Source organism: Rhinolophus hipposideros, assembly GCF_964194185.1.
Source record: "Rhinolophus hipposideros genome assembly, chromosome: 17".
Classification (NCBI taxonomy): domain Eukaryota; kingdom Metazoa; phylum Chordata; class Mammalia; order Chiroptera; family Rhinolophidae; genus Rhinolophus; species Rhinolophus hipposideros.
In genome coordinates this window covers 10815373-10828315 of record NC_138063.1, presented here as the reverse complement: position 1 = coordinate 10828315, position 12943 = coordinate 10815373, and the positions used below count along the sequence as shown (strand labels likewise).

Sequence of the window (12943 nt, the reverse complement as noted above, 5' to 3'; positions counted from 1 at the left end):
CCTGTAATCCATTCAGAGTCTTGCTTTCTCCCACCTTCACGTAATCTACCTTCCCCGCCCTTCCTAATTCCAAATGCATAAAAGAAGCTGCAAACTGTCACTCTGAGAAGCATTTTTCTCAGTCTATTCCCATCTTGCTTCCAGGTGTATCCTCTGTTTGGCTCAAATAAATTTTGATAAAAGTTCTCTACAGGTTTGGACATTCTTACATCAATAATTCATAATGAAATACCATGAAAAAAATGAATTAAGCCACATCTATGACAAGGATACATCTCACAATTACAAAGCTTAATACAAAAAAAAAATTTAAGGCATTGACTGCTCTTTTCTCCCCAATACCGACAAACTTGTTGAAAATATTGAATACAATCTCTTTTAACCCGACCACCTGATTCTCAAACAATTTAAATTGAGTCTTTGTTTCCATCACATCAGAAAGAAGGCTTTCAGTAAGGTAGCCAACGCTGCAAAATCCAATGGCTATTTTTGAGTTTTCATCTTCCATGGCTTACCCATCCAATTTGTCTTTGTTCTAGCCACGTAGTTCTCATTTCCTGGCTTCTGTGAACATTATTTCTTCGGTTTCCCTCCTGTATCTCTGAACAACATAGAATGGTCTCTATCCGGTCACTGAATTTTGGAGTTACTCAACACTTGATCACAGGCCCTCTTCTCTCCTCACTCTGTATCTGTTTAGGCATTTTTAGTCATACCCTTGGATTCAGTTATCACCCATATACAAAAGTCTAAACAAATTACAGCTCCAAATCCATATCTGGAACTCCAACCTTGACACATCCATTCGGATATTTCAAAGAAATGCAAACTAAGTATGTTTACAACCAAATTCATGATATCACTACCCACCATGAGCTGTTTAGATATGAACCCTCCTCACTCCCTAGTGTTCACAATGTCAGAGGACACCACCTTCTACCCAGGTATGCAAATCAGAGAACTTGAAGTCACTCTTTACACCCTAGTCTTCTGCGGCATAGCCATGTATTATTTTTTTGTTTTGCTTTTTCAAAATGTAAATCTGAACACTGCACCCCTTATATAAAACGCTTCAGGGCTTCTCCCCCATCCTACTCAAGACTAAGATCCTTACTACGACCAACAAGGTCTTACAGGGACTGGCTTCTGCCCACTTGTCTAGCCTTGTCTCAGCACTCCCCCTTGCTTTATGGCATCTCACCACACTGGTCCTCCTTTTATTTCTTTACATATCCCATGCTTCCTACTGCTGTAAGACCTTCATGAGTACAATTCCTTTCCACAGAATGCCCTTCTAACCTACCTAGCTCCATCCTCTCTCACCCCACTGCCTAGTAACATTTTCTTGTACTTTCAGGCATCACTTCCTGCAGAGCTATGCAGTCCAAATAAGAAACCAAATCCTTTTTTTACTTCAGTTTATAATTACCGTATTTTTTTTGTGTATAATGTACACTTTTTTGCCCAAATTTTTGAGGGAAAAATAAGAATGTGCATTATACATGGGTAGTACTATTCCGTATTTATATAAATGTTTTTAATTCTTTTATTCATGTTTATGAATTAAAAGTGTAACTCTGGAAATCCGTAATGATATCTGTGTGCAAACTAATACCCTGGAATACGATTATCAGTTTTGTTGAACTTACAACTAAATTGCAGTGATAAAGAGTTCTTGGCCTTCTATGATGCAGTTAATATCGTAAGTTTGTTACCAGTACATAAATTTCTTGCACCTGTATCTGTTCTTGTGTTTTGTAATTATTTGTTACATAAATTTCTTGTACCATAATATATTAAAAAATAAATGTTAAAATTCCTTTATAGTACAAAAAAGTACCTAAATGTAAACAAATAAAAATTTGAATCAAAAAAATTAAAACGAAAGATTTTTTCCCCCTGAAATTTGGGCCAAAAAAGTAGCTATGGAAACATAGTAGCTATGTGTTTGATTATTTGGATTACTGTCTGTCTCTATCACTTAATCATAATTTCATGACAGCAAGACAAGGCTTCTCCATCGTTCATCACAATCTCAGGAATTTAGTAAGGATTCAAATGTTTACTGAATAAATTATTTAGGATTATCATTTCAAAAGTACATGTAATATGCACTATTGCCACTAGAGGCTGCCTTGCTTCTCTTTTTATTCCTCCAGAACATATCCATGAGAACTGTGAAGATTCATGATACATTAAAAAGACACGAAACTTTTATGCTTAAGTCATTTACTATACATAAAATCGCAGATTCCAAATTTCATCCTTCACATACTACTTATTGTATTATTGCCAAACTCATGTATATTAAGCAATATTATTAATACTTCTCTTTAAACAGAATCACACTTTATTCAGATGTATTGAAAAAGAAAACTTTGTCATGGTTGAATCATCTAGAAACTTCTCAAAATAAATGAATAACTATTAAAGATTTTAAAAAGAACATATCCATGTACCAATAAAAGTTTATGCCCATGGAATGCTTACTACGCATTTAAAAAATCAGATATTTCTAAAACTTTAATCAACCAAACCTTGCATTTAAAATGTTCTTGGGGTTATTTTGAAGACTACTAAAGCCAAAAATAATTTTTAAACACTAAAATGATTGAAGTGCTTGAAAAAAAAGCAATCTTACAATTTCAGCGCTAAGATACAAACTTCAATGACTATCCTGATTATTCAATGAAACATTAGCTGTAAGACCTACGTTAATGCAAATCTTGCTAAGTAGGAAAAAGTTCCCAAAATATTAATAATAAATTATTTTAAGGAGAGATCAGCAATCATTAATATTCTAACACGTGCTACTTCTTAAACATTTTTAATTGATAAATACACCTGTATGTATCGTGGGGAATAAAAGTACTTACTGAGAAGACGGGCCAGTTGATTGTTACGGTTGGAAGGTCACAGAAACAAGTCCATGATTAGAGGCTATGAAGTAGAAACAAGAAACTGCAGATTTATATAGAAAGCCAATCATGAAGAGCTTCTACATCCAACTTCTTACAACTCTCTGATGAAACATGTTTTACTTTTATTTTCAACTTTAGAAGTCATACCCTATTCCCCCTGGTCCCTGCTGACTAAATTGCTTTTTCCAGCTTCAGCTGCTAAATACTTGATATTTGTTTTAAAATATTCTCAATACAAACTAATATTGCATTAATTGCTAACTGACTATAAGAACATCTTTTATGGTATACTGAGTACCAGGCACTGTGAGAAGCATATTCCTGATTCTGTGTGCTTTCCTTATCTCCTTGACAGATAGATGAATGTAAGTGAGGCTGAGAGAAGTAACTTTTTTAATGTCTCACAGCAAATAATTGGTATAACTGTGATTTGAACTTTAGGCAATTCCACCTGATAAGAACGATCCTCTTCAGGGACCCTAAGTGCAGGAGGTTTCTAAAATTCTTCATTACAGAAATGGAAATATTGTATGTAAAGTGTCCATTTCTAATCATGCCCTTTCCGTGCCATTCCTCCATTCCAGAAATTGGTTCCATTTTCGATTTCTATGGCAAACTCAATTACCGTAAAGATCAGCAATCCTTTTTTGCTAAGAAATATGTAACAGAATACAGCATGAGCTATTCTATGCCATTTTTCTAAGATCAAGGATTATTTTAATGTTTTTCTTCAATAAATGGCACAGAAAAAATATTTAGAATTTGAATATTAGGAGTTAATGTTCCATAATTTTTTTAAAAAATTTTTAGTACTAACAATGAAAAAACAACTTCTAGCAAAAAACAAAACAAAAAACCTAAAGCCTTATTCAAATGAAAATTGTAGTTTACTGAGCCTGGGTGAACTGAAATTACACCCTACATTTAACAGTTGGCATACCTTTACATGTAAACCAATAACCTGACCTACCAGGTTATATAAGAATGCTCTATTTTCATTTTTCCACAGAGCTAAAGGAGATACTTTACTGCTTCAATGTAATATGTAACTCACCTGATAACATAATTACTGATATTTATTTGGGTGCTTAAAGGAAGCTATACAGAAAGAAAGGAAACCTTAAACCTGCAAAAGTGGCGATTTATGTGTGAAAAAAAAATAGCAGCTCTTAGGGAATAGCGTTCTGATACCGTTGGCTAGAAATTCATATCCCTTTACCTCCTTGGATTGTAATCAAGGAATGACAGAAAGGATAAATGCTGAACTTCCAAACTTACTATACTTCCTTTACGTGCTGACATTTGACAAAGAAAATCAAAATTGTCTAAAGCATGGAAGTTCTAAAATAATTAAGTGTCACAGTCAACATCCGGATTTCAGCCTACATGGACAGTTGCAAGGCATCGTGGGAGAAGCAGGGCTTTGGACGTCAGGACTGATGTTAGCGCCACGTGCTATAAGCGGAGTTGACTTGACCAGGTCAATAAACGTTAATCTACTTCTCTCTACTCAGGGGACTGCATTTGCTATTTTGAAGGGTCCCTGTTGTGCAAATCATGTATTAAACCCTATGTGTTTATTGAGCCCCCATCAGTTTGTCATCCAAGCAGACGCTATCAGGGTATCACAAATCCAAGCCAATCCACTTTCCATTTATTCGCTCCACCGCTCCTTGCCTTTTTAGAGCACCAACTAGAAGTGCAAGAAGCCAGTGTTGTCGCCAGGCCATCAGGGCAACCAGGCACATGGGCTGGCAAGGGAGGGAAACGTCGCCAGATTCTAACTACTGCCCTGGGCCCCCGCTACGTGTGCGGAGCAAATGGCACCAACTGGCAGCAAACAGCAAGAAAAGGTGAAGCGGGCGAAGGAGGCAGCGTGTCCGTGGCCGCAGGTGGGCCAGTTTCGGTGCCACCGCACCTTTGCGCACTGGTCCCCGGATTTTACCTGGGGTTTGTCCGGGTCAGGCCTGATCTCGGGAATAAGGCCTCCTCAGCGCGAAGGCAGGACTCAACTCTTAGGCAGAATTCTCCTCTGCCTCCTGACAGGAGAAGCCAGAGAACGTTCCTGAGCCGCCGTCATAAGTGCTTCTCAACCGCGGAACGCCCCCCGAAACCTACCTGGTCAACGACTGCTCTCGCGATAATTCTAGGACCAATCCTAGGTAACGCCAGCCCCCTCCGTCATCCTCTGGCCAATCACACAGGGGTGGGGGCGGAGTTTTGCCTTCGAGCCGAGAGCGGCTTTGCTCGCCGGGGCTAGTAGTAGAGCGGGCAGGGCGGAGTGAGGGGGCGGGGCGGGGGCGGGGAGAAGGGGGGCAGGACACACGCCGCTTCTCGCGAGACTGGAGACCAGGAAGACGCCTGCAGAGCCGGGCTGCTGGTGCAGCGGCGGCGGAGGCAGTGGGTGCTGCCGCGTCCGGACCTTGTGCTTCGGCGCCTACGCCTGGTCTCTCTAGGTGGGGAGACGGGACGTGGCCAGGCCGGGGCTGTGGAGGCTCGCAGTGCTCGCTGGGGCTTAGGGGAGATACAGGCTGCGGCCTGTCAGATCCAGTCAGGGAGGTGCCCACACTCCTGACAGGATAAGATGGCGGCGATGGCGCCTGGAGGTAGTGGCAGTGGTGGCGGCGGCGGCGTGAATCCCTTCCTCAGTGATTCCGACGAGGACGACGACGAGGTAGCGGCGACCGAGGAGCGGCGGGCCGGACTTCGGCTGGGGTCCGGGGGCGGCCTGGATCCGGGCTCTGCAGACTCGCTGTCGCCCCAGGAGGCCGTGGCCTTAGGGAGCAGTGCGCGGCCGGGGCTCCCTGGGGAGGCGGCCGCGGCGGCGCTGGGGGGCGGCGGCGAGACCCCGGCCCGCCTGTCCATTGATGCGATCGCGGCTCAGCTGCTGCGCGATCAGTACCTGCTGACCGCCCTGGAGCTGCACACCGAGCTGCTGGAGAGCGGCCGGGAGCTGCCTCGGCTGCGCGACTACTTCTCCAACCCCGGCAACTTCGAGAGGCAGAGCGGGACCCCTCCGGGGCTGGGGGCGCCGGCGGTCCCGGGAGCCGTCGGCAGCGGAGGCGCCGGAGGCCGCGAGCCGAGCACCACGTCGGGCGGGGGACAGCTCAGTAAGTGGCCGCGGCCTGGCCCCCGCGCGGTCGTGACGCGTGGGCGGGGGGCGCCGCTGGGCGGGCGAGGCTTAGGGACGTTTCACTGAGACCGTGGCGGGGTCTGTGGCGCCAGAGGCGACACGGCCTGGCGGCGTCGCGCTCCGCCGGCCCCGAGCGCTGCCCTGCTGGCGCCGGTCTCGGTGAAAACACCGGCGGTTCTGGTTCCCTGGCGTCAGGCGACGCGGAAGGCTCCTCGCAAGCTGGCCTGTCGCTGGAGTCGGTTTTCCTTTTTCCTCCAGTTTCCTGACGCGCGGCTGCCAGGGAGCCGTGTTTCTTACGTGGTTCGCGGTAAACCCTTGGCCGGAAGTGCGGAGCGGAAAGGGTAGGAAACGGGGCTGCTCCCTGCGAAGTCAGACCCGTTGCAGACCCTTGGTCTTTGCGGTGACTTTCTCACTCAGAAATCGGGTTTTCTGGCTGCACGGAAGGGGGTCTGTTTACGTCAAGTCAGTTAATTCCATTTCGATGCCTGAGTTTCCGTAGTTTCCCAAATCACGGGAAATGGAAGGAGCGCGGTGTAGGCAAGTGCTGCCTGCGGTTGTGTCTCGTGGCCCCACCACCCACAGGCGTTTTATTCTGCGTGAGTTAGGAATGTACTCTTCTACCTTGTTAAAATCAGTTTTTGGCAGGACAGAAAAGTCGTTGATCTCATTCATGATATGTCTAGAAGCGTTTTTTTATAGCTTGAAAACCTCCTACTAAGGATATACTGGATCCCCAGTGTCCTCTTTGGGAGGCACCTTAGGTTTTCCCTTATTGATGGCAGGAGATGCTTTCTTGTGTTACATGAGGCCACCTGGAATGTGCTAAAAAACGTTAAACGTACAATTTTAAAACTGTCGTCTAATGGTAACCCTAATTCTGTCTCTATATTTTTGAATGGTGCCAGAGACTTATAATGCCAAACTTAGATGTAGTGAAAATGCAAAGTGCATTTTCTATCAAGGGAAATTCTAAACAGATTTGGCCCTTGCGTATGGAGTTTTCTCAGTAGGTATAAATTCCTTACTCGATATGTAGAATAGTCTTCCTCTCCAGAAAAAGATTTCCTCATTGATGGCCTTTAAGACTCTAAAATGTAACAGAGCAGTGTAACAAAATTTTTACATAGTTGGGTTTTTTGTTTGAAAATTTCTAAATTATCTAATAATGATTGTCACCCGACAAGCTCTAATGCTTAGTCAAGACCCAGCTCAAAAGACATTTGTAGATGCTTTCCATACTCCCCATCCTTACTTAGTTGCCGTGTGCTTTCATTGCGCTACTTTCAAACTTCAACCATAGCCTTTAACTCTTTTGTATCTGATTTGTCAACAATATCATTTTTCTCCATTAGATAGTCACTTCTTCAAGGGACATATTTATATCCTTACACTTTGTGCAGTCCCTGGCCTATTGTTGAACATAACTGGATGGCATCTGCTGTTTTTCTACTGTGTTAACATAATGAAATGAGATATTCTTCATAACTTACTCTATTTAATTTAAAAGAATTTAATAACCTTTTTCACATACCTTATTATGGCTGATATCACTGTCTATGGCAAAAATTTCTCTTAAAAACTTTTCATATAGAAATAATTGTTTAAAAAAAAGAAAAAAAAAAGAAAGAAATAATTGTTTATAATTTAAACTCTTTATACATTTTAGTAATGTTTTAGGGTGAAAATTTATTTCTAATTCCTTTTGCATTATACATTTTTATAGGTTCTTGAAATAACTCCTGTGATCAAACAAATCACATTTTAACTATAATCAAATATTCGTGTGCACCTCTGCTTTCCTATCATCCTCATTTATTTGCACCTGTTTTATGTACTGGAGATACACTTTTCAAGAATGTTTAACAGCATCCTGGCCTCTTTATCCACTAGATACCAGTAACAACCACCACCAACCCCGTCGCCCAAGTTATGACAACTAAACATGTCTCTAGAGCAGTCCAGGGAAGGGGAGGGCAAACTTTCCCAACTGAGAAGCATTTCTATACATAAGTTTTGCCTGTTCTAAAATTTCACATAAATAGAATCATGCAGCATATATTCTTTTCTGGCTTCTTGCTCAGCATGAAGTTTTTAAAATTCATCCATGTTTTTGTGTGTAGTTCATTTCTTTTTGGTTTATCTATTCCTCTGTTAGACATTAGTGGTTTTTTTTCAATTTTTGGCCTCTGCTTAAAGCTAACAAACATGCTTGTACAAATTTTACATGGACATATGTTTTCTTTTGGGTAATAACCTAGGAATAGAATTGCTGGGTTATGTAGTTGGTATGAATTTAAGTTTATAAGAAACTCTCAAACTGTCTTCCTAAGGATTGTACCATTTAAAATTCCCATCACCGGTGTATGAGAGTTCTAATTTATGTACTACATCCCTCAAACAATTGGTGTTTTCAAGCTTTTTATTTAATTTATTCTAGTGAGAGTGTTATGGTGTCCTGTTGTGGTTTTAATTTTCATTTCCCTGAGGACTGTAAATGCTGAGCTCCTCTGAGCTTTTTGCCATTAGTATAATATACCTGCTTTCGTGAAATGTCTGTTCATATCTTTCCGCTGATTTGTTAATTAGGGTATTTTGTTGTTGTTTTGTTTTTTATCTCATTGAGTTGTAGTTCTTTATATATTCTGGACTTGAGTTCTTTATCAATATATGTTTGCAAGTATTTTTCCCAGCATGCTTTGCTTTTTCATTTTTTAAGTATCTTAATAACAAAATTTTTAATATCGTAAAGTTTAGTTGATCAACTTTTTTCTGTAATGATTCTTGCTCTTTGTATCCTATATAAGAAATATTTGGCTACCCCAAGGTTGCAAAATTTTTCTCCTATATTTTCTTCTAGAAGTTTTGTAGTTTTAGCTTTTATATTTAGATCAATGATAACAGGACTCTATTTTATAAAGGTATCATAAAAGAAGAAATATTTCTTAAATATTTCTACTATAAACATGCAGACATTTACAGCAAACTTTAGTACAGTTTCAATACAAATGTATTATATATATATCAAAATATCAGTGCTTGTAAATGTCTTAATCCACTTAGAAAATAAATGCTAAAATGACTGTAATACTGTGGTTAGTGCCATGTTTTGAAGATTTTGACTAAGCTGTTTATCACACAATTATATTTTAGGAATTCTAAGTATAAATCTCTTAGGATTGGACTACTCCCTGTTTTTAAAGATCCTTTATATTTAATTCTAGCGTGTTGCTTGTTGCTAGTTGGGTTACGATTTTATAACACTCAATAAGAACTTTTTGGTTGATTATAAACAGTATAAAGATTGGTAATATAGGATTATCTAAAACATTAAATTATTTTGATTTGTTTTTATATATATGTTTTGATTGATGTGTGCCTGATCTGAAAATTTATATTACTTCAGAATAGTGAGTGTATAATCAAAAGTAGTTGTCTTTAATGGTGTCTAAAAACAATTTAATTTTGCAAGATTTATTGAATTACTTACCTAAAAGTCTGATGGCCTAGGTTAATACTATATAATAGTGCTTTTAAAATACTGTAAGAAAACTTCATACTGTATTTAAGTTTTCTTGACTAGAAGAGTAATCCACTTAATAAAACATTCAAATGTTTTCAGTAGAATTTCTATTAACTGAATAAAATTACTTTTGACAAATGCTCAGGAAGTCTTAGTGTTTGATAAATTGTTGTAACATCATCACAATGTTCTTACTAGATCTAGTTGATGAACTAATTAGATCTTTTATATTTAGTATTGTTTACTTGGCTATATACACACATTATTTAATATGTATTTTCCCTGTATTTTTGCCCATTGAGCTAAAATAATTCTTTTTAGTAATCATTTTGCTTTTCAGTTAGATTGCAAGATAAAAATTGGGGCACTGTCATTGATTAACACTGAGCAGGTTCTAGTATCTTAGCCAGAGGAATGCTGGTTGGTTCCACCTGAATCCTTAGAGAGCTAATCAAACTTGTGTTTTGTTAGGATGAGCCTAGTTTTTTGTACAGCAGACAGTAGGTGGTCAAATGGGGAAGACAACTAACTTATGCCTTTCAGTGATGGATTTCTTTTGTTCTGTATTTACCATGCCTTCAAATTTTTATAAGACAACTAACTTACCCCGGGGCAGTCATATATGATTGAACATAATTTCGATTTGTGAGCCTACAGCCTCCTGAGTCATCTTCCTCCTTTTTAAAATTTTGTTTCATGATCCTATCTTTTCTCAGAACGCACAAAGAGTACATATCTCACTGTGCTCAATGTTCCTTTTTTAGTATCACTAGTGCTAAAATGTCATAATTACAGTTTTACAAAGTTCCCATCTCGCCCACTTTAAAAAGTAGTTCCTACCTGTTAGATTGGAATTGGGTTTAGTGCTTCCTCTAGCTTCTGAGAGAGCAAATACCAACAGAGTATTTCTAAAATGTATTAGGCTCACTGGTTTTAGGTGAATGAGACTTTCCACTATTGTCTGGGCCATATGCATGCCTAAATTTATCTGTTGCGTAATTGTCATTTTCTTGCCTATGCCTTTCCAGTACTTTCAAAATTGTTATTAATTTTTGTGGGAATTTAGTCAGATATTTTCACTGCTTAGCACAATGACTTGAATATAGTTAGTGTTCAGTACTTTACATTGATCAATATGTTTTTAAAGCGTGTGCTGAATTAAGGATAGTAGGGATCCAGAAAATGTTGAATGCATGTTCTTGATGGAGAGGCAAGACTAATACATGGAAGAAGTATAGGATAGTCTTCTGTGGTACAGATGATAACGTAAACATTCAGACATGGAAAAAGCATTAGTGATTACGGTAATGAAATGGCCCTTATGGAGAAAGTAAAATTTAAATTTGACCCTCAAGGATGTGTGAAATTTTGAATAAACAGTAACTTTATTATTTGGCCAAATTTAGACTCTTTTTTCCTGAGTAAGGAAAAGGAAGTGAGGTTAAAGAAAAGATAATATTTATTTTATATTTTGCCTTGTTTAAAACATCTTCTGGGAACATGCTTACCATTATCTGGTTCTCCACTTAATAAAGTGTATCCACTTGGGTAGTTGTAAAAATGAAGTATGATGTTTCAAGCCATTGTGATACTTTGGCTAAAAAGAAGCAAGATAGGGGTATTAAGCAGGGAGAACAGACCTTATTTCTGTCAAAAATTAAAACTATACTTTCTGATTTTCAAACAAGTAAGTTAGGGGTGATCTCCAGAATGTATGCTTATTTGTTTGTCTTTTAAAAACCTGGTTGGAAAAAGACATTTCCAAAATCGGTGTAATTTTCATTTTATTGGTATTTTTAGATCAAAAACTAAATTTGGTTAATTTGTTTTTATGTGGCTTTTAACTGTGCTGCCTGGTCATGGTTGTATGATGATCAACTGAAAAAGAACATTTACCTTCCTCTAAAAATAGTCTTAGATCTGAATTGCAAATATCATTCGAGGAAGGGCTTAAGTATTAACAGCCTATTTTTTCATTTAGGTATTTGTTTTTACTGGCTTCTACCAATAAGTAGTGTCAGAGTTGATGATAAATTATGGTTCCTTAATTATTTATAGTAAAAACACTCTTGTTGATATTTAAATAGTATTTTGCTGTTTGCCCATATTTTGAATGCAGTGCCTCTTTGAATTTTTGGGGATTTGCATTAGTTTAGGGTTGATCTACTTCAGCTCCCTTATCATGTGAGTATTTATTTCAATATTGCAATTATTTTTTGAGATATAATTGACACATAACACTGTATTAGTTTTAGGTGTACCACAGAATGATTGATATAAGTATATATTGCAAAATGATTACTACAAGTTTAATTAACGTCCATCACCACACGTTGCTCTGTGAAATTGTATTGGGTATTGTGATTGCCTTTGAGGAGAGAAACATTTATGGATATGAAGGTGGTATTTCTTTTTAAATTTTGAAATTTATAAGAAAAGTGTTAGTTTATATCAGGTAGTGGTTATATGACTTTATCTTTTGCACTTTTTTAAAAAAGCGATTAAAACAGTATGTACTGTGTTTTGTCAACATTTTCATGTGATTAATTATGACAAAACAAGGAAATTTTGTAATGGGAATTGACTCTATTGTTCCACCATTAATTGGCACTTAATCCTACAATCTTAATCCTGCAGTGTGAACAGAGTTTGGTGTTTTTGTGACGTGAAATACCATCTTCTCTCTGGTGTATGAACACAAAGATTATATCATACATGTTATTTCTTCATATGTGTCTGGCTGTGTTTACCTTTTCTGTTACCTTATTAAATGTCAATGTCTTATATAATCTATTAATTAAATTTGCAAAAAATAACAGCGAAAAAAATGTCATTCTTTGCTCACAAACTATTAGTTACATATGTACCAGTTTATTCTCAATCTCCTGTTGCCAGTTGTAACCTTGAGGATCAGTTCTGTTTGGAAAGAAAATCTTCAGAATAAGTTATAAATTCTTAGTATAATGTTGACACAGATATCTTTTAGGATATATTTAGCATGTTTCAAGTGAACAAAACTATTCAATAGTTTTTTATTGCATTGTATGGGAGTCTTGTAAATATTCCATATGTGTGTGTGGAAGTAGAATTACCATTAAAAAAGTACCTAGCGATAGTCTTAAAGTTTCTAATTTTTCTAGTCAGAAGTAGCTCCTTCTTACTGTCATTATTTTGCAATCATGGTAAGAATAAAAGCTTTTTTCTTTCCTTCAGGGGTAGATTTGTAAGGACAGTTGACCAATGTAAAGTAGAATGGTGAAAGTTATGAATTTATCACCTAGGTCACATTTTGCCATTATTCTTAACGATGAATATTTGCATTTTATATCCTTTAATAAGTCACAATAGTAAGAATACTGATTTTTGTCT

General features: G+C 38.3%; 2 protein-coding genes across 7 annotated transcripts in view; one reads left to right on the top strand and one right to left on the bottom strand.

The window, feature by feature from the left end:
- The window catches only part of PIGN (phosphatidylinositol glycan anchor biosynthesis class N), a 94700-nt gene extending 89648 nt beyond the window's left edge, over nucleotides 1-5052 (bottom strand). For both annotated transcript variants that reach the window (XM_081078065.1, XM_081078066.1), the window contains exons 1-2: nucleotides 4867-5052; nucleotides 2877-2940 (exon numbers count right to left, since the gene is read on the bottom strand). The gene's annotated coding sequence lies outside the window, so the exon portion shown is untranslated. The remainder of the gene's footprint in view (nucleotides 1-2876; nucleotides 2941-4866) is intronic.
- Nucleotides 5053-5303: 251 nt separating this feature from the next.
- Nucleotides 5304-12943, top strand: part of RELCH (RAB11 binding and LisH domain, coiled-coil and HEAT repeat containing) — a 91063-nt gene continuing 83423 nt past the window's right edge. For 4 of the 5 annotated variants that reach the window (XM_081078095.1, XM_081078094.1, XM_081078096.1 and 1 more), the window contains exon 1: nucleotides 5359-6031. In XM_081078095.1, coding sequence (XP_080934221.1) covers nucleotides 5506-6031 — 526 coding nt within the window. In that variant the 5' untranslated portion in view covers nucleotides 5359-5505. Of the gene's footprint in view, nucleotides 6032-12943 lie in introns of all 5 variants that reach the window. The other variant, XM_081078092.1, reaches the window with a different exon arrangement.